We start from the raw sequence: 26,660 nt of genomic DNA, 5'->3' as shown, positions 1-26,660 counted from the left end.
TGCTCTGCCCTTTGGTTTTTTGAATAAGACCATTCTCTGTCTCCTACTCACCCACCTGAGTGTAACACCATTGAAAGAGAGGGCAGTCTAAAGGGGGAAGAGAAGGGATTACTTGTTCCTGAGGCCCACCATAACCCCTCCTTAATCCCTCCAATACCATAGAAGCACCTCCAGCACACAAACAAAACTGCAAAACCAAAACAGGAACATAATTCCAACTCGCCCCAGCCTCCCAAATAGCATAACTGCATATACAGGGGACAGAAATCCTAATGAACCCAGCACACCCTCCCTCACACTCACAGCACTTACCATCTCTGAGATTCCCCAAAGGAACATGTCTGGAATATAAATTTTTTCCATACTCCCTGAGATACAGCACCTGAATGGGCAGACTGTCAAGGAAGGGCCTCTACCTTTTGCTGAGAGATTGGCTGACCTGAGGGGGCCAAAAAAGGCAGACTGGGGAATGAGATGTTTGTTGAGTTCATGGCAGAGTCACAGAGGAAGACCAGGCTGGATGAGAGGTGGAGGCTGTGGATGAGGACCCAGAGGGAGAAAGAAATGAAAGCTCTCCCAGGAGATCATGACAGTGGCTAAGCACAGCATCGCCATGGCCAAGGACAGCATGGAAACAGACAAGGAGATACAGAGGCAACTCATGGATGCTATGCTGAGCCAGAATGCTCTTCTCCCTAATATGCTCCTGCTGGGCTGGCAATCCCTGCAGTCTCATAACTTGGGACCCAGCCATGTCCTTCAGCCCCTGGACCGGACTAGCTATTGTGTGACTGGCAGCAACTCCTCCCCACTGTAGCCTCACAGCAGTGCTACCAGTGGCCATTCCCCTCTCAGAACCAGCCTCTGGGTACCAAGAACACTGGCTCCTGGGAGCCCAATATTTTTGAGTGCAATGATACTCTGGACAATTTTGAGCCACGACACTCAACCCCAGAGCCTGTGCAGATGAGAAGAGGCAGAGGGAAGCCATACACTAGCCTGTGATTTTCAGTCTATCTCCCTTCCCAACGTCGTTTGGTTTGCACTGTCTGTACTGTTGCACTTTCAGTTTTGTTTGCAGTGTTGCTTTAATTGAAGGTTTGTTTATAACTGGTTACTTAATAGAGTGTTTAGTTAAATGTATTTTCAAATACAAAACCATAATTATTTTTCCACTCATTCAATTACAACTTTCTTTTTGGTTTATGTTGTTGTTCCTTCATAATAATAAAAAAAAAACATTGACAATCCACCAGTCAGTATTGCATTTAACTCATAAAATCCTTTAAATAAAGCTGAACTAATTCATAGGGTTTGACAAAAATACATAGGGAATGTTCCGCTTCCACCATGCGTACCCAACACCACAGTGCTCGGAGTGTATCTATTCCCAACACCCATTCCACGGGCTAAGAGCTGCACATGTTCAGGCATGAGACTCAAATATGAGTAATTGCCATCCCTGACAATAAGCCCCCACAAATTTGTACTTTCTATGGGATGTCTTACTGATTGCTCGAACTGCCAAGCAAGTCTCTGAACTTCAGCCTCCCACCCATTGGTAAGGCTTTCTTCCTTGCTCTCACAAATATTGTGCAAAACACAACAAGCAGTAATAATGATTCTGATGTGTGTGTCTGCTGCCCCCAACCTATCTCATAAACAATGCCGTCTGCCTTTCAAATGGCCAAATGCACGCTTGGCTACTATTCTGCAACTATTCAGATGAGAGTTAAAATATTCCTTCCTTCTGTCTAAGCAGCCCGTGTATGGCTTCAATAACCAAGGCATCAGAGGACAATTCGAGTCTCCCAGAATAACTGGACCAACCTCCACCCCATTAACATCCACAATGATCCTGGGGGCAAATAGTCCTTTCTCCACTAATCTAAATAGCACAGAGTTCTGAACGTTCCTAGCAGCGTGGACCCTTTTTCCAGGCCACCCTGCATTTATGTTTGTAAAGCTGCTGTGGAGGTCACCACTTTTCGGAGCACCATGTAGAAATGCTCCATTCTGTTTATAAACTCTGTATGCTGGCAGGGGGGGGGGCAAATGATAGGCACACGGATTCTATCAATTGCCCCAGTACAGTTTGGGAACCATCCCCGCAAAGCCACCAATAATCTCCTGAGCATTACCCAGCTTTAAGACCTAGTTAGACAGCACCATATCAATGGCATAGCAGACCTGCGTGAGAATGTTCCCAACAGTTGATCTCTCCACGCCAAATTGGTTGACTACAGACTGGTAACATTCTGAGGTGACCAGTTTCCAGGTGACAATGATGACCCACTTCTCCATGGGTATGGGGCATTGCATGTTGGTATGCTGTCCTGCAGCATCAGGATCAGATCTGCACAGATCTCAGAAAAAATCGCTCCCTTCGTCCTGAAGTCCTCTCGCCACTGATGGTCATCCCCGCTCTGCAGGCCAATCCGCTCCCAGCAATCCGCAATGATTTCCCAGGACTATAAAACTGAACGCAGGCACTGAACACTGTATAGCTGATCCAGGGACCAGTCCTCTAGGTCCAACAGCTTGGCATGATTCTCTTCCTCCTTCTTGTCCCGACGTCCTGCTGCCACTACTTCAGAGCATTCTCCTGCTGCCAGACGAACTGCTGCCATTGCTGCTGTAGAACACTCTCCTGCTCTTGCATCATCTGCTTGGTGGCGTGATGGGTGAAGTCCAGTTCTGAATTCATCTGCCTCTGAGTGCTGCACTACCGCCCAAGCAGCCTGTGTGTATTTGTGCTCGTCGCCGTAGCAGTGTGGCACATTGTTGCGTCCCTGTTGGCCGACAGCAATTCGAAAATAGCCAGCCTGGAAAGGAAGCCTGGGGCAGAGACAACGGAAACAAGCAAGTTTTTAAACAAATTTAGACCTCTCTGGCTCCCCACAATTCACGGAGAAAACAAACCCACGACGCACACTGCTCAGCAGTGAAACAAAGGACCATGAGGTACTCCTGGAGGACACTTCGCCCTGGGTTTGCAGCTACATGGTTGCCATGAGTTCACACAGTGTAGACTGAAAATAGACAGGTGTTCCATGTGCACACCATTAGTGCGACTCACGCACTGAGAGTTACCTGCGGGGCATCACAAAGCTTCGGATTCAACCTCTTGTGTAGACACACCCCTGTATTCTATTCTTGGCTCTGCCGCTGAGTCTTGCATGGCCTTGGGCAAGTCACTTCATCTCTCTGTGCCTCTGCTTCCCCTCCCACCTTTTGTTTATCTTGTCTATTCGGACTATTCAGTTTGGACCTCTACGCATCATGGTAATGTAAATAATAAAAGAGGAGGAGAGGAAGAAGAACAGAAGCAGAAGTATAACCAATGCCAATAATGAACAACAAAATCGTCTTCTTTGTGCCCAAATATCTTTTCCCCCAGTTGCAAAAATAAAAATAAAAATGTGTATTTGTGTCAAAAAGTTGGAGCAAAGCATCTCTTCAGATGAAGAGAGAAGAAGTATGCCTTCCTGATTTTTTTCTAAGAACCAAAGTATGCTAATTGTGTAGGCATAGTTTTAAGCTTAATTTCTTGCATAATAAAAGGTTTTTAAGTCCTCATCATGAAAATAACTTTTGAAATCTTAATATCTTCCATTGACAACCCTATTTGAAGAGCAATTTTGTAGCATAATGATCCCTTGTTGCATAATTTGGACAGGCTTTTGTTCTCACTGTAATTTGCCATACACGGCTTGCTTTCCCATCTCCTCTTCCTACGCCAACTGAAAGGAAGAAATCCAGTGTTTGAATATTCCTTTTTTGCTGCAACAGAGCTACAACAGTGTGTTAAACTGAGAGGCACAAATAGGAGACATGAACATGAGCCAGGGAACTCACGTCAAGATTTGGATCTGGATTTTTACAGAACTCAGGAGGGTTTATATCTGGTGTTACAGGTCAAACTTATCTCTTACAGATAGAGCACCTGGAATAATTCAGGGATAACCACAATAAGTCAAGTCTCCCAGAATAACTGGTATTGTGTAGTCTTTGGAAATAGATTAGAATTTGGAAAAACTTAATTGTTTACAAGTATTCCTGGGTGTAAAAGAGAAAATATTTTATAATCTTCTCTTTGGTGGGGAACATGTCTCTATCTTTTTATAACTTTGAATTGTTACAGTTCCCTTTTAGTATATGTTTACACTGCAATCAGGGGTGTTTGATTGCAGAGTGTGTAAACTTACCTGAGGCTACAGCTACACTGATGGTGGCAAAGTTGCCGCCGTCAGATCGATTTCTCTGGATCGACTGAGCAATCAGTGAAGACCCACTCAGTCAATCCAGAAATCGACGTATTAAGACCTCCTTCTCAAGTGGCGTAGCGCTGCGTCAACGGGGGCGCAGTGCAGTGAAGACGACGCGCAGAAGAGAAGCAGAGAACTTGACGGGAGTTACGCAAGTTTTTTGCGTAGCTTGCATAATTCCAGTCGACTGCCACCGAATCTTGGAGGTAAGTGTAGACAAGCCCTGAGTTAGCTTTAATCTAGCTAGCTCACATACCAATAGCAGCAAAGCTGTAGCAGCTAACCCAAACTGAAGTCCACGGCTATTGATACCAAAGCTAGTTAGATTGAAGCTAGCTTGAATACACCTGCTGCAATCACAGATCTGATTGCAGTGTAGACATACCCAAAGACTGAATCACCAGTGTGAAAAGAGACTAATGTGCCCATAGATATATCGTCTCAGGCTGTAATAGTATCAGCTCTTATAAGCTAAGCAGTGTTAGACTTGGTCATTATTTAGATGGGAGTTCCTCAAAGAAAACCAATGTGCTTCAAGAAGAGATGTTAAATCAATAGACGGCACTTTTGTTTCTGAGTCAGTTCTGTCATGCTGTGCTATTAATGAGCACTGTGCTGCTAAGGATGCCATTGGATACAATGTAAAACTCAAATCCTGTCCTCTTGGAAGATTCATGGCATTTTTCACCAAACAAAGGGCATGATCTTTGGTATCCCAGGTAACTTTTGATGTGGGTTCTGCCTATCTCAACGCCCTCTGTAGTTTCAGCTGGATAAAGTATTCTTCACATCCTGTGTTGCATGTCAGTGGTGGGAAAGGTGAATCCTATATATAGTTTGTAAATCACTTTGGATGACAAGTTCTCTATAAATGTAAGACGTTATTATTAAAATTTTAATTTCATTTTCCACATCCCAAATTACACTGGTCGGAAACTTTTCCGTTATTACCTACACAGAAAGTTTAATTCCTAAAACAATTAGAAAATCAAGACTTTAATATGTGTTCTCCGTAAAGATCTGTTGACATGAGGATTCAGCTGGAACAAAAAGGATAACATCCTCTGTCTATAAGAAACTATACACCTTTTGGTTGGGATTTATCCACATAAATCCCGTTAATTTCAAGGGGGACTGTGTAGCTAAGTACCCGAGAGGGCTTTTAAAATCACAGCTTTTATCTTCCAAGTGTAAAAACAAGAAAATACTTTTCATTTTCCATTTTGGCATATGTGCCCTCAAAGGTCCCAATAAGAACATCCAAATATAGTCATGGGAAGTGGAGCAGAGATGTTTTTGACACTCTTGTGAACCAGTTTTAAAATTTGAACTCCACTCTATTCTCTATCCCATCATCTATTAACATGAGACCTGTCAAAGGAAAAGGTAGAAGATGGGTGTGTAAGGCATACTAAATGCTCAATTATCAACCATTCTACTAAAGCCCAAGGAATACCTTGTATCTTTGATGCATTGAAAAAGTAAAATGTGATTTACTCTGTTAGAGAACTTCTGAGTTTCACCAATGTGAAGAAAAAAAATTTTGATTGCTGTTTCCCACACCCCATTCAAACTTTTTTTTTTATTGTGGTGGTTCTTCACCATGTTTCTTAGTGGAACTTCAGAGGACTTTCCTGCAAAGTCCACCCTCACTGGTCAATTGTTTTAAAAAACAGTTCTATGGGCTGTGGTTAATAAGAATACTGACCCCGGGGTTTGAAACCACTAGACTTCTCATTCTCAAATAATAAAACAAGGAAACATTAGGATTTGAGCATATTTTCTCTTTCTAAATATTTATGGTAAATATGAACATACTTATCTGAAATATGTTAATATTAGGGTAGTCTGCCCCTTAACTAGTGCTGCCTAGCTGTCAGCCTACCCCATCACATAATGTGACCCTTTAACAGATATTGATAGAGAGAAAGCGGTCGTGGGAATGAGTGGTGCTTGGGAGAAAATCAATGTCTTTAAGGGTCGAGGGCCAGAAGCCATGCCAACGAGGCGGGGCAAAGTTCCCCTCTCACCCAACCAATTGGGGATGAGCTGGGAGAAGGGAACTGGTATAAATACTGCCTCTTCCGTCATAGCAGGCTAGGTACCAGCAGCAGAAAACTACTTGCTGACTCTGGGGGCGATTAACATAGCCCAGCAAAAAGGGAGCTGTGGGATCTTTTGTACTGAAGTGGCAGCAAACAGGTAGCTTATTAAGAGACCTGTCTGCAGAGAAAGAGGATTGTTTGCCTGCGGTCCCATGGGTCTCTCTCAGCCCTGGGAGGGAAGAACAGGGTTTATAAGGGTTCAGCTCAGAGAAGCTGATTCAAGGCTGCAGCCACCTGAAATCTGCAACACAGATCCCAAGGAGGGCTGCCAGGCTCCCGATCTGAGAAACTGAAATCTATGTAAGTTGTTGGTGCACCCACCAAAAGATGGGCTGTGGAAGCCTGGGATGAAGAGGGAAAGGCTTGGACTTGAGTGGCAAAGAACTAATTCTTCCTTAATAAAAGGAGACCCTCACAAGGGGAATCTTACTTTAAAGCAGTGGTTCTTAACCTTTCCAAACTACTGTACCCCTGAAGCCTGAGTCCCACCCCCACGGGGCTGAGGCATGTAACTTAGTTTCATGGCGCCCCTGTGGCTCCAGGCAATTGCCTTTCTTGCCACCCCCAATACCAGCTCTGCACTTGCGACCCCTCTAAAACCCCAGGTTAAGAAACACTGCTTTAAAGTATTCTGCAGGGAGAGTAGATTCTTATAAGAAGCAGTTGGGGGAGTAGAGGGTGGTGTATCTGCAAGGCCATGCTGTACCACAAGGAGGCATGCTCACAGGAATTGCCCCGTCACAGAGGGTCACTGCTTCTGGATACTTCCTTAACTGCCTGAAGCTCTGTAGCTTCCAAAATCAACGTATCTTACAAGGAAGACTTAAATATCCTTTGAAACACCCTGTGAGGGGATTATAGAGCCTGTGACCAGACTGGGAGGGAAGGGGGTTAAACTTCTCCCTCTCTCCAGAAGAAAAATTGTTCGCCCTGACTTCAGTGAGTTGCATGGTAGCAAGGGGAACCTGCTGTGAGGAGTCAATCAACTTTCTCCTTCCCCTTCACCCCCAGCGTACTATGAGAGGGATGTGCTGAAGGAAAGACTGATCCTGGTGTGAAGAGGCAGGATCCACAGAAAGGTATGGCATTAGGAATAATGTGGGGAGGTGTGTTCGTCCAACTGGGGAGTTGGCTGAAGGTGAGCCATGCTTCAGACCTTTGCTTTGGAGGTGGCTGAAGCAAGCAATGCCTTATACCTTTACTTTGGCTGAGGGCCATATTATATTTATGATGCTACTGTGACCTGCCTGTGCCTAGGGTAGCCACCTGAAAACGCCACGGTCAGGGCAGGCTGCAAAAGGAGAGCAGATTCTCCCAGCACTGGTGGGTGACACTGAAGTCAGACTTCCCAACCAGCCACAAACCATGCTTCTGAGTCCCCACACTAGTTATCAAAAAGCTAAAACAAAATATACACAGCCCCCTTTACTGCATTTCAGTCTCTGGCTCCCAATCAACTAGTAGGTCCAGTAAAGAGGTAAGTTATTTAAACCTCTATGCTCTTTATCAAAAAGGTTCTCCTGACCCCAAAAGGCCAGTCATGTTACGAAATTATAAGTTTGGATCTTACCCAAAATACCATGCTGTGAGCCAATCTTTTAGTAACTAAAACTAAAGGGTTATTATAAAACAAAAGAAACAAGCTATAAGAGAAATGTTAAATGATTAAAGCAATCAATACCATGCTGTGAGCCAATCTTTTAGTAACTAAAACTAAAGGGTTATTATAAAACAAAAGAAACAAGCTATAAGAGAAATGTTAAATGATTAAAGCAATCACATACATACAAATAATTTGAAAGTCCATATCTATGAGGTTTTCATTAGAATTGTGGAGTATAATCCGTCTGATGTACATCCAGTATCTGGATATGTCTCAGTCCTTTGTTTCACAGCTTCAGTTGTAGATGAGTTGATCCAGAGGTAGGTGAAGGCTGAAGACTAAAGACAATATGGATGTGGCACAGTTGCTTTTTATGTCCATTGGCCTTTGCCATGCTGCTTTTGGAAATTTACAGAAATAAGATGAAGTCCAGGGTCACATGAGTAAGTCCTGGTGACTCATCAAGTGTAGCCCCAGCTTCTTTCCCTGGGCCCGCTGTACCTCTGAGTTTCCTTAATGGGCCATTAAGCAGCTTATTGCTGCTGCCATCCTGTCTGGGGAGTCACCGAGAAACACAGCACAAGTTGAAATCAAGATACATCAAACATATCCATAACTTCCAATACAAATAAGACACATGCACATGAACATACTCAGCAAATTATAACCTTTCTAACAGTACTTGACACGGAATATCTCATGAATTATTGTAATTTTGAAATATTGATGTTAAATAATATCATAAATGGTCCCCCAATCCAGCCAGTGTCACAGCTACAACTGTCAGTATTGTCTTTGTATTCAGTGGGCCTGGTAGTTGCTGCTTCACCTTGTCCCAGGACCTGTTTGAGGCTGTTGGTACCACTCCATGTGACAATTTCTAGTAGAGGCTTACATAGGGTAGCCTTCTAAAAGACCTGCTGGGGCAGTTAGAGGTCCTGCTGAAGATCAGGGAAAAAGGATGTGCAGCCCCATGCTTAGTGGTGTAGGAGGAGAAAACAGCTTTCTGGGTGCTGAAGTCATCTAAGGTAAGATGGGTAGATGTACAGCTTACAGAGGAGCTGGTTGGCAGGAATGTTTCCTTGATAGATAGGAGAATTAGCCTGAAGTTGTTTTCTTGACAGCTCTTGTGATCCAGTCTATAGGGTGCAGGTCAGGAATCCATCAGAACTAACCTTGCTAGTTTTGCAGGGCTCTTACAAATAAGTAGTGTGTAAAATGAAATATTAATTTTAACCTTTCACCACTGCAGAATAACCTGCTACAGGCAGGTAACGTGACTTGACTAAGGCCTTACACCTTTCTATTTCCTCTCTTTTATAAATAAGGATATTTACCTACCTTCTTCAGAGGGGTATTGTGAAACCTAGCTGATGCCTGTATGGTGCTCTGATCATACAAAGTGCTCAACTCTACAACAAACAAACAAGCTATGTTAAAAGAACACTAAGCCTACAAAGTCAATTACTTGTAAGTTAGAAAGTGCTAGAATTAAGGCTGGCCATGCAACCTTATTTCACCTCTCTTGGATATATGCCCCAAAATCTCCCCAAAAATGCGATAAGAAATTTGTGGCAGAACCTAAAATAGACCTTATTCACCTGGGTTCCAGTCCAGTGCCTTAACAAGAAAATGTTGTTGTTGTTGTTATAAATATCTGCCTCATTTATAGTCTTGCTTGTGCACTGAATCAAGCAAGAGGGTCTGTAAAACAAATGGTAGATGATCCAATCTTTAATTACTGGATTATCTACCTACATACAAGGGGGCTGAATTAAGATTGCACAGGCAACCTAAATTCTGGTGTTTCATAACTTCTGAGTGCTTAACTTTGCAACCTTAACATTTTTATTTAGTTTTTGTGGTTATATCCGAGCTTCTTTCAGATAAAAAGAACCAAGAAATAGAAATTTCATTATATGAAGCCTATTGACCCTTGAATGGGGTCATCAGTAGAGTTAGAACACAAGATCTTGAAATCCACTGCACAGATTTCAACCACTTGAATGAAAGAAGCAAATGAGATTAGTAGGAGGACTATTATCTTTGTGGACCATGTGGAGATGTGAAACCCCTGCTAGTGGTTTACTGTTTGCTAATCAGTAATGGATTAGCTCTTTGATCAAGATCAAGATGTCCTGTTGATCAAGAGCAAACAGGACAAATGCCCAGTTTTGCTAAAAAAATGGAGCATGGAGGAACATTGGGGGTGAGGGGAGGATAAGCAGTAACGCCAGCCCTGCATGGCAGGGCTCAGGAGAGCAGCCCTGGCCAGCCACATGAGGACAAGGCTCAAGTCAGCAGCTCGGGCCAGCTCTGCATGGGAGGCGGGGAGCTCAGGCAAGTGGCTTAGGCCAGCTCCATTTGTGGGGGGAGAGGCAAGGGGATGTTTCAGCCGAGCCCCATGTGGGCGGAGAGGGGTGGCTTGGATGAGCCTAGCACGATGTCCCACTTTCTCTTTGGGAAACATGGTCACCCTGTGATTGTCTTCACTATCCCCTGGGGTGGCGTGTCCTGATGACAGGTGGAATGTTGGCAGGAGTAGGAGAGGTCCTGATATGGAGTTCTCTATGGGTTGCAGAGGGAGGTGTGCCTGGGATTGTCGAACCTGCAGGTCCTCCAGAGTCAGTAGCATTTGTTTGCTGCCTGAGAAGGCCCATTATGTCCTGCTGCATCTCCCTCTCCTCTCCCTGCTGGGACTCCTGGGTCTTTTCCCCTCCACTCTTTCTTTCTCTAGGCTGAGTGCAATGTTCATCCTCCAGGCCCTGTGGTCTGATGCAGCATGGGCTTGCTCAGTTGCATGATTCTAGTAGTATAGGACAATGGCGCTGAATACTGGCACCACTTCCCACAGGCAGTGGTGGTTTTAGTTGATATCTGAGGGTAACAAAGGCAGACAGAGCACAGCCGCTGCTGGTGTCTTGAAGCCACCCAGGTCCATATGCTGCTAGCCTGTGTACTGCTATGGTGCCTGCTGAACTCATCGCTAAATGGCGTGGGAAAGTGTCTTACTGCAGAAGAAGAAATAAGACAGCTCTCCCTAGAAACCTTCGGCAGAGGATTGCAGAGTACCTCCATGAACGTTTCAGTCCTTTCTCAGGAGGAATCAAGGGACCTCCCTGCATATATAAACTGCTCCTCATGGCACCCCTGCCTAACTCTAGAGGGGAATGGAAAGCCGATAGCTGCTCTACATCTTTTGGTTGCACCAGTGCCTCTTCTAGCACGAGTAAATTAATGAAAAGTCAAGATTCTGTCCTGCTACGTTGGGTGTGACAACCTGGTAAATGTATCTACATGCTTACCTGGGGATCCTTTCCTTGCATTGGGCTTGCACATACTCAAGTGGCTGGACTCTGGAGGAGTCAAAAACAGGTCCTGGTTCACTGTGCAGTTGGAGCCCCTAGTTGCCTGTTTCCTCCATACTTCTCCTTCCTTGTCTACCACTTCCTCCTCCTTGGTGTTCATGGCCAGGGCTTGGAAGTTGTGACTCGGGCTCCTCAGAGGTATCCATGATGCTGTTGGGGGTGGTGAGGTCTCCACTGAGGATGGCATGCAGCACTTTGTAAAAGTGGCAGGTCTGCAGCTTGGCACTGAATCAATTGTTGGCCTTCTATATGCCTGATGCCGCTCCTTGGCTTTCGCACAGCACTGCTGCTGGTCCCTGTCATACTCCTTCTCCTGCATCCCCTGAGCAAGCTGCTCGTAGATGTTGCTGTTTCTACAGCTGATTTGGAGCTGGGCCTGCACAGCCTTTTCACCCCACAGGCCTAGGAGATCCAATTCCCTGTGTCTACTCCAGCCAGTAACATGTCTGGAGTATGTAGTTGGCATGGTCAGCTGGACAGTTGCACACAACAGTTGGGAGCTGCTAAGTGCACTTGCAGAGCCAGGCAATCAGGAAAAGGAATTTCAAACATTCATGAGGCTTAGGGGGTGGGGTTTCCAGTCTCTGTGATCCCTAGGCTATGGAGTTCACATTGGTGACTAGAGCATCAGTGTAGGGCATTGTGGGACAGCTGCTGGAGGACAGTTAGGGTTGACATAACTAATATAGTGTCTACATTTGCACCACAGTGACCTAAGTACATTGACCATGACACTACGCCACTTGGGGAGGTGGACTTACTATGTCAGTGTAATGGGGTGCTTCCATCGGTGGGAGACAAATCTAATTGGGCATTTGTCTACATTTAATTCAATATAAGCTGCCTTGCATCAACCTAACTTAGTAGTTTAGACCAACCTCAATAAACAAGACAGACAAAGGCGGGGGTGAGGAGGAGAGGGCTGTAACCAGCATACAAGCTTTTCAAACAATATGGTGGGCTGCAAATGTCATGGAAGTGTCCATTTTTTTCCTTTTTTTGGAGAGTGTGGGTGAGGGAATGCATGGGTGGGATGGAGTCTTGCTGAGAAGAAAATAGATAAACAAGACAAAGGACAGTGGGGTAAGTGGGATGGGAGAAGGAGAAAATGGGCTGGGTAGGGGGAGTGAGGTTGAGAAGAAGACCCTGAGGGAGGGGATGGAATGGAGTGTGAGCAAACTACCAAGCAGTGATGGGGAAAATATCAAGAGTGAAAACTATTAAAATAGTTAGATGCAGATGTCATCAGTATCCAAAGGTGCCAAGGGCAGCTGCTTTTCTCAGCTCCTGTGTGCTGAATTTCTGATTGGCCTTTCCTAGCAGTCTGTCTCTGAGTTCACATCCTACAGCACTGGTGCTGCCAGAAGAAGATTCTCTTCTGTACAGTTCTGGGTAACCTGGCTGTGTTTCAGCTGCCCTCCCCGTGATCTCTGCTCTTATGGGCTGAGTTCCTGAGTGGTCCTGCCAGGAACTGTTACTCTGTGTAGCTATTGTGGTAAGAATTTAAATCTGCAAAATCATACATTTTATCAGGCCAAGAAGCACCTAATAAACTTGGGTGCCCAACTTGACACCTTAGACCTGATTTTCAGAAAGTGCGTACACTGAGGGCATGTCTACACTGCAATTAAAAACCAGCAGCCGGCTTATGCCAGCTGACTCAGGCTCGTGGGGCTGTTTAATTGCAATGTAGGCATTTGGGCTTTGGTTGAAACCTGAGTTCCAGGACCCTGCAAGGTGGGAAGGTTCCAGAGACCTGGCTGCAGTCAAAGCCCCTCTACACTGCAATTAAACTTCCCCTTAGCCCAAGCCCAGGTCTGCTGCCGTAGATTAGCCATGGGTGTGTAATTGCAGTGTAGACATAACCTCAGGGTGAAATCCTGGCTCCATTGATCTCTGTAGGCATCTTCTCATTCTCTCCAATAGAGAGAGGATTTCCTCAGCATCTGAAAATAAGGCTCTTTTAGGATAGGGAAGTTAAGCTCCTAAATTCATTAATCCTGTCTGAAAAATTTTGGCCAAAGTGCTTGCATTATCTCTTGTTTACCTCTAACTTCTTAGATTTATTTTCTTAAAACAAGTTGGGCAATGTAATATTAGACTAACTTCTATTGGTGAAAGAGAAGAGAGAGCTCTTTTTCAAGTCTGGGAAGATAGTCAGTGTGCCAGCTAAGTACAAAGTAGAGCAGATTGTTTAAATATTGTAAGAGATCATTCAGGGTGAAGTGGCCAGTTAACATCTCTGCAATCATAGGACGAAAAAGGGGGGTTAGTGGATTACAGATTGCTGTAATAAGCCATAAATTCAGTGTCTTAGTAAGACCATGAATTTTAGTATCTAGCAGGTTTCCTTTAAGGAAGAGGACTGAAAGATCAAATATGGAGTGATCGTTTTGAGAAAAGTATTCACCCCTGGGTGAGAGAAAGTGGTTTTTTGTCTTTGATCACTTTGCTGTGTGGGTTCATTGCTAATGTATGGCTTGGATGGGAGAGAGAGGTGTAGAACAGCAAAGGTCTTACTACATTTTTCAGGTCAGAGCTCCCTCTTGTGTGTATCTTGACTATTGCAGTAAATTGGAATTGTTATTTGCATTCATGCTATTTGCATATCTTTGTTTTTTAAAGATTATTTCTGGAACTGGAAGCTTAGTGGACATGTTAGTGAATAACCACTAACTACAGTTACATCTGCAAACATTGCAAATTCCTATGTAATTTAGGGGGGCTAATCTGAAGTTATAATATTAAATTTACACTGTAAATTCTTAATCTCCTAATCCAGTGGTCCTCACACTGTGAGTTGTGACCCCGTTTTAATGACGTTGCCAGGGCCAGCGTTAGAGTGGCTGGGGCCTGGGGCTGAAACTCTGCTGCTCCGCTCAGACTGTGGCTTCAGCCCTGCATAGTGGGGCTCAGGCTATTGCCCCGCTACTCAGGGCAGACGCCATTGAAGTTCAGCTCCCCTCCCCCTGCTGCTTCAGCCCCATGTGGTGGGTGGGGTATGTAGCAGTTTTTGTTGTCAGAAGGGTTCATGGTGCAATGAAGTTTGAGAACTGCTGTGGACCTAATTTACCAAGTAAAACCAGAAGCAAGAGATGTAGAACATATAGTCCGTTTTCCTCCTTAATGCAGGATTGTTTCCTGCATTTGGTCCACTGCAACTTTAGCTGTTGCAACCAATGGGTCTTGCACCACTTTCCTTGGTAGAATTTCACACCCTAACAGAACAGACTGTCAAGAAGCCTCTCAAATTTAGCATGAATGCTCCCATTCTTTTTTTTATCTGATTTTATTTCTCAGTGCGCAAAAGAGAACAACTTTTCTCCATCTTTTTTTATGGCAGCCTTTCAAGTATCTGAAGATGGCTATCCTGTTCCCCCTTAATCTACTCTTTTCCAGACTAAACATATCCAGTTCCTCCTTTGCTCATATGGCTTGCATGCCATCCCTTTGATCATCTTCATCACTTGCCTCTGGATCCTTTCCAGTTTCTCCACATCCTTTCTATACACTGGTGACCAAAACTGGATACAGGAGTCCAGCTGACGCCTAACCAGTATAAAGTAGAGTGGTACTATCACCTCCTGTGACTTGCATGTGATGAGTCTATTACTGCAACCTTGAACGGCGGGTGAAGCTTCCCCTGGGGAGGCTCGCTCCTATCCCATCTCTTTTGCCCAAGGCCCTGACCCCCTTTCTGCTTGCCCCCCCCTCCCCCCGCATCAGAGGGATGAGGTGAGCGGCGGGTGGGGGGGTCTCGCAGGGGAGGAGGGTGGAGTGTGGAGGAGAAGGACACAGTGAGCAGCGGGCAGGGAGGATCTCATGGGTCTCACAGGGGAGGGATGTGGTGAGCAGGGAGTGAGGAGGGACATGGTGGGCAGGGGATCTTGTGAGGGGAGTGGAAGAGAGGAGGGACAAGAGCAGCAGGGAACACTGGTGAGGGAGGTTGGAGTGGAGGAGAAGAGCAGCCGGGCAGCGGTGGGTCATGGGGGCCTCAGGGAAGGCACAGAGCAGGGACTGGAAGAGGCGGGGCCAGCACGGCCCAGACATCTGGCAGCGGATCAGTTGCAGCTGCACCAGGGGAGGCCCTGGCCTGTTATACCTGCCGCCCATGAAGGCAACCTAAAATTGCATTTTGTGTGTGTGTTGGGTGGGCGGGCTTCAACAGCATCACATGACTGACTCCTGTTGAGATTGTGATCCACCATCACTTCCAGATCCTTCTCAGCAGTGCTGCTGCCAAGCCAGTCATCCCCCATTCCGTATTTGTGCATTTTCTTCCCTAAGTGTAGTACCTTACATTTGTTTTTGTTGAATTTCATTTTGTTGTCTATCGCCCAGTTCTCCAATTTATCAAGATCCCTTTGACTCTTCTCTCTAGCCTCCCAAGTATCAGCCACCCCCCCCTCAGCTTTGTGTCATCTGCAAACCTGATCAGTGTGCTCTCTATACCTACATCCAGGTCATTAATAAAGATGTTAAACAGCATCAGACCCAGTTTCTCTTTTGTAACCAATTATGGATCCACTTAGTGATAGTTCTGTCGTGTCTGCATTTCTCCAGCTTACTTATCAAAATGTCATGTGGGGCTTTGTCAAAAGCCTTGCTGAAGTCCAGGTATATTATGTCCACCGCGTTCTCCCATCCACCAAATCAATTACCCTGTCAAAGAAGGAAATCGAGCTGGTTTGGCATGATTTGTTCTTGGTAAATCTATGCTGGCTGTTGAGTAGTGATTACCCCTTCATCCTCCAGGTATCCATTGTTCAGTGGTCAGAGCACCGTCCTGAGAAGTAGGAGAGCCCTTGTTCAAAGGCTTCCTCCCCAACAGGCAAAGAGTTGGGAATTGAATGTGGCTCTCATTATTGACCCAAAAGTTTATCATTTGGGCATCAACTCCTTCTCTTTGTGTTGAGCGAGGCAGGGCCCTAACTCATTCTCCCAAGAACCAGCTTAGGTGCTTAGGCAGCCTGTCTCCAGGAGCTGAGTTCCTAGTTGTGGATTTCAAGCAGAGTTAGATGCCTCCCTCCAGCCCAGAGGAAGGCATCATACTGAGTGAAAGTGAAGGGCATATAACACGCCTCATCAGCATCTGTGATTGGATCGCTTAGGAGGCTCCCTGCCTAGCATGCTGGCTTTTGTGGATCCCAGTTTTGTGGATCCCAGTTTTAGATGCCTGTACAATGAACAGGGGGAGAGAGGTGCTTCACTCAGCTTTCTCAATCCCATTGTTCCAGGGTGGTGTGTGTTTTTGTGTGGTCCCCTCCCTTTCCTCCTCTTCCCCTCCCCCCCCAGGTGCCTAGAAGTTTGGTGCTATGATGCTAACCCTGGAGGCACCTAAGCCCTTTGGGTATGTTTACTCTGCAATTAGAAACCCACAGCTGGCCTGTGCCAGCTAAATTGGGCTTCAGCTTAGGGGCTGTTTAATTGCAGTGTAGGATTGGGCAGGGACTTGGGCTCTAGGACTTTGTGAGGTGGGAGCATCCCAGAGCTCAGGCTGCAACCAAAGCCTGAACATCTACACCGCAATTAAACAGCTCCTTAGCCTGAGCCCTGAGAGCTTAGCTGGCCTGGGCCAGGCATGGGTTTTTAACTGCATTATAGATGTACCCTTTGTGGATCCAGGCCTCCGCTTTCAAAATTAAAGCTACACTTCTTTGGAATCAGTAGGTCATGCAAACCACATAATACATTAAATGGGCTGGATTTGGTTTTTGATGCTATTGCTGGAACATACTATATGGGAAACTAATCAGTAAGGAACAGACATGCTAAAACTAATTTAAGTGTGGCCACACAAGAGGCTTGAACTGATTTAACTAAATCTGTTCCGAAACTGATTTAGGCCTTGTCTACTTGTCAACGCAAGTTATGCTGGCAATCGAAAAGCACTATAATTACATCGCTTGTGCATGTTCACACAATGCATCCTCAGTTGGTGCTCTAGCATCAACAGTGAGAACAGTGCACAGTGGGTAGCTATCCCACTGTGCAACTTACCACTTTTTGCAGACAGACATTGTAGGAAGGCGGTGCATAATGGATGCGGGCTCGATGTTCCATGATGCAGTTTTTTCCATCCCATCATTCCATGGGTTTCAGACTGTTTTGTGGCATTTTTCAATGGCCCTTGTTTACTGTGTGCCCACCAGCTGTCTGAAAGGACGGATCCTGCACTGCTTCCCATTGTTGTGGTCACTGTTATGAACACACTGCAGATGGTCATGCAGTATATCATGAACTTCTAATCTGAACAGGAATCAGAGGTGCCTGACCTGCAATGTGCATTGAAAGAAATAACACCAGATGATTTTTGGCATTCCAAGAGCAGATGCACACAGTGGATCATCGATTTTGGGCTCGGGAAACAGGTACTCAGTGGTGAGATTGCTTCGTTTGTGCAGGTCTGGAATGAAAAGCAGTGGCTGCAGAAATTTTGGATGCGGAAAGTCACTTTCCTAAAACTGTGTGTGGAGCTCGCCACATCACTGCAGCGCAAAATGAGAGCTGCCCTCTCGATGGAGAAGTGCATGGCGATCACCATGTGAAAGCTGGCAACTCCAGACTGGTCAGTCGCAAATCAGTTTGGAGTCAGAAAGTCCACCATTTGGGCTGCATTAATCCACGTCTGCTGGGCCATTAATCGCAAGGACTCTTGGAAATATGCGTGAAATAGTAGATGGCTTTGCGGCAATGGGATTTCCTAACTGTAACGGGACAATAGATGGCACATATATTTCAATTTTAGCCTGGGACCATCTTGTGATGCAGTACATCAGTAGAAAGGGGTACTTCTCTATGGTATTGCAGATGCTTGTGGATCGCCATGGGCGTTTCACTGATATCAATATGGGCTGGTCATGGAAGGTGCATGACGCACGCATCTTCAGGAGCACTGGCCTGTACAGCAAGCTGCATACAGGGACTTTCTTTTCAGACCAGAAGATTCCAATGGGGATGTTGAAATCTCCATAGTGATCCTGGGAGATCCAGAGTAAGGAGACCCCTTACTCCTATGGCTCATGAAGCCTTATACAGCCTGGACAGCAACAAGAAATGCTTGAACAATAGGTTGGGCAGGTGCAGAATGACCATAGAATGTGCATTTGGCAGATTAAAAGCATGCTGGTGCTGCCTTTATAGCAGGTTAGACCTAAATGAGAAAAATATTCCCATGGTCATAGCAGCTTGCTGTGCACTCCCTAATATTTGTGAAGTTAAGGGTGAAAAGTTTCCCTCAGGATGGAGCGCATAGGCAGATCGCCGGGTAGCTACTTTTGAGCAGCCAGATCCCAGAGCTATTAGAGGGGCACAATGGTGGGCTATTCAAATCAGGGAGGCCTTGAGGCACCATTCTGACAATGAGTACCAATAATGTCTTTCTATACAGCACTCTGCCATGCTTTAACATGCTGCCTTCCATGAAAATTTTGATGAGTCCTGACTGTGATTTGTAGTCTGCAAATGATCCAATTGCCACCATGTATTAATTTTAGCAGCAATCACTGCCTGTAAGTATGGGTGACCAGATGTCCCGATTTTATAGGGACATTCCTGGTTTTCAGGGCTTTGTCTTATATAGGCACCTACTGCTTCCCACCCGTGTCCTGATTTTTCACACTTGCGGTCCGGTCACCCTATGCATAGGGGACAAATAAAGATTATCTTTCAGAGTACATCTTTATTAAATACCAATTAACAACACACACAACACTTGGTGAGAAAGGAGATAATCGTGAAGGGCAGTGTAAGCTTTCATAGCTATGTGTAAGTCCAGCAATCCTTTTGGAAGCTGTCCAAAGGGGTGGAGTGAATGGGGTACCAAGATGGGGTGGAAGGTTGGAAGGAATGTATGGGAAGAGTTTGGGGAGGGCATGGCAAGCAGTTCTGTATCAGCTGCAGGGGAAAGCGAGCGCGCATGAATTCTGCCTGCAGCGTGAATAGGGGCTTCAACATGTGTTTGATCCTCCATCACTTTTATCATTCACTCCTGGTCCATTCAAATTCACTCCTGCTCTCCTTTCTGTCCTGCCTGTCTATTTTATAATTTTCATTTAAAGTCTCTCTCAAGGCCCTGCATTCTTGTTTTTTGGCCTGTGAAGATTGGAGCACCGCTTGAAACATGCCCTTCTTGCTCCTCTTTAGTCACTTCCTTATCTGTCAGAGGCACCCTGCCGGTGTGTAGGGGGTTCCCCAGAAGCCCGTATTTGCAGAAGCACAAGAAACAATAAACAGAAGCATGATTGTTAATGCACTCACAGCTTCGACTCATTATAGTAAAATATACCCTTTTAAAGTATGAATCAGTTTTTCACTGTGCCTTGGAAAGCACACAGCTTGGTGAATGCCCTAAACATGGGAGTTCGGGGTGGAGGGGGGGCACTCAAGACAGGGCAAAAGTTCTAGATGTGTTTTTAAGAGGATAACTGCAGGCAACTAGGGACAACATTGTATATTCTGCCACCGCTTTCCACAGGCGGGGATAATTGTAGCTGATATCTCACTCCTGAGGATAAGCAAGTATGCAAGGGTGCATCTCCTACATGTGTGCAGCTTCAGACCAGGTCTCTATGTTGCTCGACTGTGTACTGCTTTGGTCCCTATATAAGTGATTGCCGATTGGCGTGGGAAAGTTTCCTACAACATGGGAAGGAATAAAGCAGCTCTGCCAAGGAAACTTAAGCGGAAGATTTGTGAGTATCTGCAGGAAAGTTTCTTAGAGCTCTCTCTGGAGGATTCCCATGAAATCTCAGTGTGCATTGACACACTTTTCCACTGCACTGCTTAGCTGCACAGTGGAATGTGAAGCACACTCAAACACAGCTAGTCTTGTACATTTTTATCCCTTCACCCATTTCTAGAACGTAACAAAGGACAGCTCTACCCCATATTACAGAGCAGCATCAACTTAAAAAGATCTCTTACAAGAGCACCAGAGACTGAGTGCTGGGACTGGCTCGAACCCCCTGGGGTCGATAAGAGGTTCTGGCTCCCCATAGTAACCAGACGAACCTGTCGCCTGTCCCATCTTGTCCTCCACATTCATGACTTTCTCATTGGGGCTGAGTCTGCTATCTGCTGTCTCAAGCCTGGCTGTAGTATCCACCAGGATCTTGGCAGTTGAGGTTGGGTCATCACTGAGGATGATGTCCAGCTCCTTATAGAAGCAGCAGGTCTTGGGCGCAGCACTAAAGTGATGGTGTGACTCCCTTGCCTTCTGGTACACTTGCTTCAGCTCTTTTATCTTCACACAGCACTGATACGTGTCCCATTCATAGCCCTTCTCCAACACGCCTTGAGCGTAGGTATCGAAGTTCCTACGGCTGAAGTGGAGCTGGGGCTGCACAACCTCCTCCCCCCATATACTCAGCAGATCCAACAGCTCGTGTGCTGCATAGAGCTGCCATGGTCAGCTGGGAAGATTCGATGTGAACTCTCCACGCTGAGCAAACTGGAATTGGAATTTCAAAAATTCCCAGGCCTTGAAAGGCAGCGGAGCAGATGCCTATGTACCTGTGCGCAGGCAGCAGAGTTCAAACTGCTGACCAGAGCGGTCAGGATGGGCATTGTGGGACACCTCCTGGAGGCCATTTACAGCAACATAACCAAGCACAATGTCTTCATTGACATTTGGTTGATATAACTGCCGCAAATAGCTCTACGCCTCTCATCAAGGTGATTTTATTTTGTTGGCAAAGCAGGAGAGTTTTGTCGGCCAAAGGAGCATTATAGTATGTACACCTCTGCTGTTTTGTTGACAAAAGCTGACTTTTGTCAATAAAACTCTAGTATAGACAAGGCCCAATTCATCTAAAAAAGGTTTTACATCAAAGAGTAGGAAAAGCCATTGAACTGTTATCCTTATTAAGAACAACAAGAAACAAACAGCCAAAGGTAGACAAGTTGGACCTACATCTTAACCTTTCACATATCCACACCAGCACAATGTTTCTTTCACAATGGGTTCTTTGTAGAAGGAACCAGCCTTCCAACCTCCTTGCCTTTGTTATAACCAGACTTGCATTTTCCCTGTTCCTTCATCCTTGACATCTTTTTTAAACCTTCTCTATAGCAGGATTCTCTAAGTTTGTCACGGATACCTTCCCTCTCAATTAATTCTAAGTGCTTGGATCTTCATGTTTTATTTTGCTGATTATCAATGTCTTCCACAGACCACAATTGGGGTCGTATTGCTATACAAGAAACAGAACCCCCTTTCCCACAACCATTGAAGGATGGGTATGTTAGCTTTGTTCAAATGCGGCACAGATCACCAGGCAGGACTGCACTGTCACTGATTCTGATACATGTGATAAGCCCAGATGTGGGAAGTCTAAATCTAGACAAATTTAGGAACATACCATGCCAAAACAGACCGATAATGCACATAGCTTGGACTGTATCTGTGACAGTTGGTTGTACTAGATGCCCCATACCAGAGTCTCTCAACCTTTCCAGACTACTGTACCCATTTCAGGAGACTGATTTGTCTTGCATACCCTCAAGTTTAACCTCACTTTAAAACTACTTGCTTACAAAATCAGACATAAAAATGTAAGTGTCACATCACACTGTTACTGAAAAATTGCTTACTTTCTCATTTTTACCATATAATTATAAAATAAATCAATTGGAATATAAATATTGTACTTACATTTCAGTGTATAATATATAAAGCAGTATAAACAAGTCATTGTCTATATGACATTTTAGTTTGTACTGACTTCACTAGTGATTTTTATGTAGCCTGTTGTAAAACTAGACAAATATCTAGATGAGTTGATGTACCCTCTCAAAGACATCTGTGTAACCCCAGTGGTACAGTACGTGTACCCCGATTGAGAACAACTGCCCTATATTGTACAAGTGTGATACAGTCTATGAGGAGGAAATTTCTTCCCATTTCTTTCTGGTCCCATAATAAAAGGTAAACTGCCCTTCTAACTTTTGTCATAGAATGCATCTCCTGTTAAATTACTTTATGTAAATATTTTAAGAAAAGTGGCAACTGATGTATTGGTGGCTCAATAATATTCTGTTTGTTTCCTATTGGGTTGCATCATTTGAATTACTGAATGGAAATTACATTATGCAAATTTACTTTTTGATAGTTGGCAAAAATCCACAATTTTCTAATGTTCTTCAACAGCCATATTTCTTTCAAGATACATGCCTGAGACCTTGTCTACACTCAAAAAATAAGTCAACATAATATATGTTGACTTACAGCCACCACAGAAATTACTGCAGTGACTGATGTCCATACTATCCTCTTTGGGTTGGTGGAGGGAGTCCTCACCAGGACCCATCTCTCAGCTCCCTGCAGGGAGCCCCACAGGCTGGCTCCTGGTAGGCTGCCCTCCCCTTCTGGTTCCCCACCAGAAGGCAGCCTGGGGCTTCTCCCATCCTTGTTCCCCACCACAGCCAAGGGAAGCTTTAGCTTCCCCCTTCCCAGGAGGAAGCAGCCCAGCGCTTCTTGCCCCCAGGGAGTGGAGTCCAGTACCCAGCTTCTGGCCCCTCTGCCCTTCCTGCTCCCTGCAGGCAGAGAAGCCATCCAGCCACCTGTGGCTTCTCCTGTCCTGTCCTGGCTTGCAGACCAGATCTAGCCCCCCGCCCCCCCCTTCTCCTCTGTTAGAGAGAACCAGCTACCAGGGTTTGCAGCAGTCTGGGTTTGGGCTTTCTTAATGACAACCATCACCACCTCAGGTAAGGGGATGCAGCATCTACATTGACAGTGCGTAGCCCTAACTAAGCCAACAAAAGCCCTACACCTGTGGAGGTGTTTTTATTTTGTTGAAAAAACAAAACAGGACAGTTGTGTCGGCGAAGGGGGGCAGGAGGAGGGAGGAGTTGATTGCAGTGTGTACACCACCAGTTTTGTCCCTAAAAGCTGACATTCATTGACAACACTCTCTAGTGTAGACCAGTTCAGAGTTAGTGCAGGGGAGAAGGTGGGAGACTAAAGGTTGAAAACAGACACAAGGGGAGGTAAAGGGAAAATAAAAGGGTTCCTCTTCAGTATTCTCCCTCACTTGAAGAGCATCGGAGAGGCGTACCCCCATGATGTTTGTCTACCACGTGAGAGTAGTTGGGAGTGTTATAGCCCTGCCTCCTGTGCTGGCGGACACAACGAAGTGTCTCAGAAGGCAGGTGATTAAATATGATCTCAACAGCTGGAAAACGTGACTGAGCCGAGGCCCTGTTCTTAGCAACGTCTCCTGCTGCTGCTGCTGCTGCTGCTGCTCGCTGTCAGCGCGATCGCTGCAGTTACCTGCCAGCCTTCCCCAGGCGAGCACGTGCACCTCCAGCACGCGATTGGGAAGGGAACTAAGCAGGGGCTGGCATGCCTGGGGCACCGCGTGCGCCCGTGTGTGGTGGGGGAGGGGGAGGGGTGGGGCGGGTGCATTTAAATCCCCCTCGGCCCGGGATCGGGCCCGTTCGGAAGCAGATCCTGCTGCGCTGAGCCCAGCCCGCAAAGCTCGGCAAGGGCGGAGACTGAGCGGCTGCTGTTGCGCAGGCGCGGGGGGCAGCTGGGGATTCGCACTCAGGCCTCCCCGCCCGGGCACAAGGGGGCGCTCCCTGCCTCGGGCCAGTCGGGACACGGCCAGGGTTGGGCAGGCGGAGCGATTCCCGCGAAGCTCATTTCAGGCTGTCTCAATGCAGCCTGTTTCCCTAGCAATTCCCCAATAACGGCCTCTACCGGCCGCCGTAGCCCACCCGCTGCTCTTGCGGCGAGGGCCGCTTAGGTAACCCCTGCACTCGCCTGACAGCGCAACCGCGCCGCCTTCACACTAGTGGCGGCCTGCGGCAAATGGGGGAGGCCGCGTTTCGGGGAGGGGGCTCCGCGCACGTTCCCCGCCACGGCGCCGGCCCCAGCGGAGGAGCGGCTGGACTGACTCCGGCAGCGCTCAGAACACACATGGCCGGCCGTTGAACGGTGGGGACCTGAGATTCGAACGAACGCAGCGGGCCAATCAGAGGCGGCGCTCGGGGGCTGGGCGGAGTCCGGAGTGGCGCTGTGTTTGAGAGTCACGCGCAGCCAGCTGCAGCTGCCAGGCGCGGCGGCAGTTGCCGCGGAGCGGGTTTGCAGGGCTCGGGGACGGTGTCCTGGGGGGAGGGGCGGCGTGAGCAGGTCGGGATGGTGCCGAGGGGGTGAGAGGCCGGCTGAGGCTCGGCTCGGCTGGGATCGGAGCAGAAGGGGCGCGGCGGGCGGGCCGGGATGGCGGGGCGCAGCCGCGGCGTCGTGCAGCTGGCGGTGCTGCAGCAGTTGCGGGCCTCGTACGGGATCAAGGTGAAGAGCGGGAGCTGCCGAGGGGCGGCCGGGAAGCAGCCAGGAGCGGCGGCCGTTGAGGTAAGGTAGGGCGCTCGCCTAGGCGCTGTGCCCTGCACGGGGGGGCAGGAGCCCGGGTCCCGAGATGGTGGTTAGCAGGAAACTAGCCCCGTATCCTAATCTCCCCGCACCCAATGTATCTCTCGGCGCGGGGATTACCCTAAAGCAGCGCCCCTCCTGCCCACGATCCTTTCCCCCCTTGTGCGAGCTGTTGCTGATATTCAAGGGAAGGCCGCCGGGTTGGAAGGACCTAGTGGGTGGTTGTGGGGCCAGGTCACTTAGTTCGTGTCCTTGGGAGAGGGAGCCAGAGAGGAGGAGCCCCGTGACAGATGTTAGCCAAGGTAATGAGGACCATATAGGGCCACACCAGGCAACCTAACCTTAAAGCCTATAACTATGTGTTAACCTTCCTTCTCTTTCTTACTGCTTCACGTTCCTCTTCCTGTAGCTGTGGGGTGTCTGTACAGCTCTCTCCAGGGCTGGCCCTGTGACTGACCCAGTCTGTAAAAGCACTCTTGGTGCTGTGTAAATAAGGCCTTATCTGCACTTAAGTAAGGCAACCTAACATAGGTTGACTTGGCGCCACCGCTGTAATTGCACCATCCTTCTTGGTTTAGTGGAGTGCATCCTCACCAGGAGCACTTCCACTGATCTAAGGGGCAGTGTGGGTAGCTGACAGCCCTGTCTTTCAGCTCCTTGCCAGGAACCCACAGACTCCTGGGCTGCCCTCCCACTCCCCAGTCCCTGCTGGGAGAAGCCCTGCAGGGCTTCTTTATTCCCAGATTTCCAGGGGAAGAGGCTGCCATGTCAGTTTCACAGCTCAGCCCTGTAATTGACAAGACTGCCCTAGTGGGGAGCAGGTGGAGAAGCACCCACACTTCTGGCTCCCAGCTGAGTGAGAGTGGAGACCAGAGCCCTTGGCTTCTCTCCCTGTTCCCAGCTGGGAGGGGGAACCAACTGCCCAGACTTGCAACAGCCTGTGCTCCAGCTTTCTTGTCAGTTTCACCACTCTGAAATTGACAAGAATGACAGCCCACTGCCCAGGTAAGGGGATGCAGTTTCTACATTGATGCTTTGTCTCCCTCACTAAGTCAACAAAATCCCTACACTTCTCGTTGAGGTGGTTTTATTTTGTCGAAAAAACAGGAGTTTTGTTTCCCGGGGGAGTGATTGCAGTGTGTACACCACCTCTGTTTTGTCCACAAAAGCTGAGTTTGGTCAACAAAACTCTCTAGTGTAGGCCAGGCCGAAATCTATAGCTAGCCCTACAGGGTAAAACAAGGTGATGATGTGCAACAAGGTATAAACTGCTATCTCACTGAAGATGTCAGGAAGAATGTTTTTTTAATGCTTGCAACTGGAGAGGTGCAGTAAGAGGGTTTTCCCATTCTCTGATCTGGTTACTGCTGCAGTCAGTCAGTTAATACCAGTGGTGTGATTTGGTAAAGTGATGAGTGTGTAACTGCTGTTATTCCCACCTGGGATGCATAATTGTTGCAAGGCAGAATGACCATGAAAAAGGAATTGCACTCTTCAAATAGTGCTTGCTTCCGCAATATTTAATATTTCCTATGTGGTGCTAAATGCACAGTGTGCTATTGTATGTTACCGATTTGGTAAGCACTTTTTGTATTTTAAGTGCTTTATCATTGCTGATTCTAAATGAAAGTTTCTGCCATTTGTCTAATCCAATCAGAGTCCAAAGATGCTGTACAATTACCCACCACTGTGTATCTCTTCCAATTATTTGATTCTCTGTACTCTGGTTTTGCGAGGTTTTTCTTTGCATAATGACTAAACTAAACACTGCATAGTGGTGGGGTCTCCACCAAGAATCGTATTCAGCGCCTCGTAAAAGCGGCATGTTTTGGGCAAGGAGCTAGAACGGTTGTTAGCTTCCCTAGTTTTCTGATAAGCCTGCTTCAGCTCTTTGATCTTAACAGGGCACTGCTGCATGTCCCTGTTGTGCCCCTTCTCCAACATGCC

At 46.8% G+C, this 26,660-nt stretch overlaps 1 protein-coding gene and 1 long non-coding RNA gene across 2 annotated transcripts in view; both read left to right on the top strand.

Annotated features, from left to right (window-relative positions):
- LOC137159707 (uncharacterized) overlaps positions 1-1,807 on the top strand; it is a 62,448-nt gene extending 60,641 nt beyond the window's left edge. The window contains exon 3 of the long non-coding RNA XR_010921703.1: positions 1,763-1,807. This is a non-coding gene — a long non-coding RNA (uncharacterized lncRNA). The remainder of the gene's footprint in view (positions 1-1,762) is intronic.
- Positions 1,808-24,428: 22,621 nt separating this feature from the next.
- LOC137159574 (neuroendocrine protein 7B2) overlaps positions 24,429-26,660 on the top strand; it is a 74,460-nt gene continuing 72,228 nt past the window's right edge. The window contains exon 1 of the mRNA XM_067558044.1: positions 24,429-24,695. Within this exon, the coding sequence (XP_067414145.1) occupies positions 24,564-24,695 (132 nt within the window). The 5' untranslated portion in view covers positions 24,429-24,563. The remainder of the gene's footprint in view (positions 24,696-26,660) is intronic.

The sequence above is a fragment of the Emydura macquarii genome, unplaced genomic scaffold (assembly GCF_026122565.2).
Source record: "Emydura macquarii macquarii isolate MOO-44397 ecotype Brisbane River unplaced genomic scaffold, CSIRO-AGI_Emac_v2 contig_1876, whole genome shotgun sequence".
Classification (NCBI taxonomy): Eukaryota; Metazoa; Chordata; order Testudines; family Chelidae; genus Emydura; species Emydura macquarii.
Note: the sequence above shows the minus strand (reverse complement) of the source record. Positions and strands in the feature narration are given on the sequence as shown.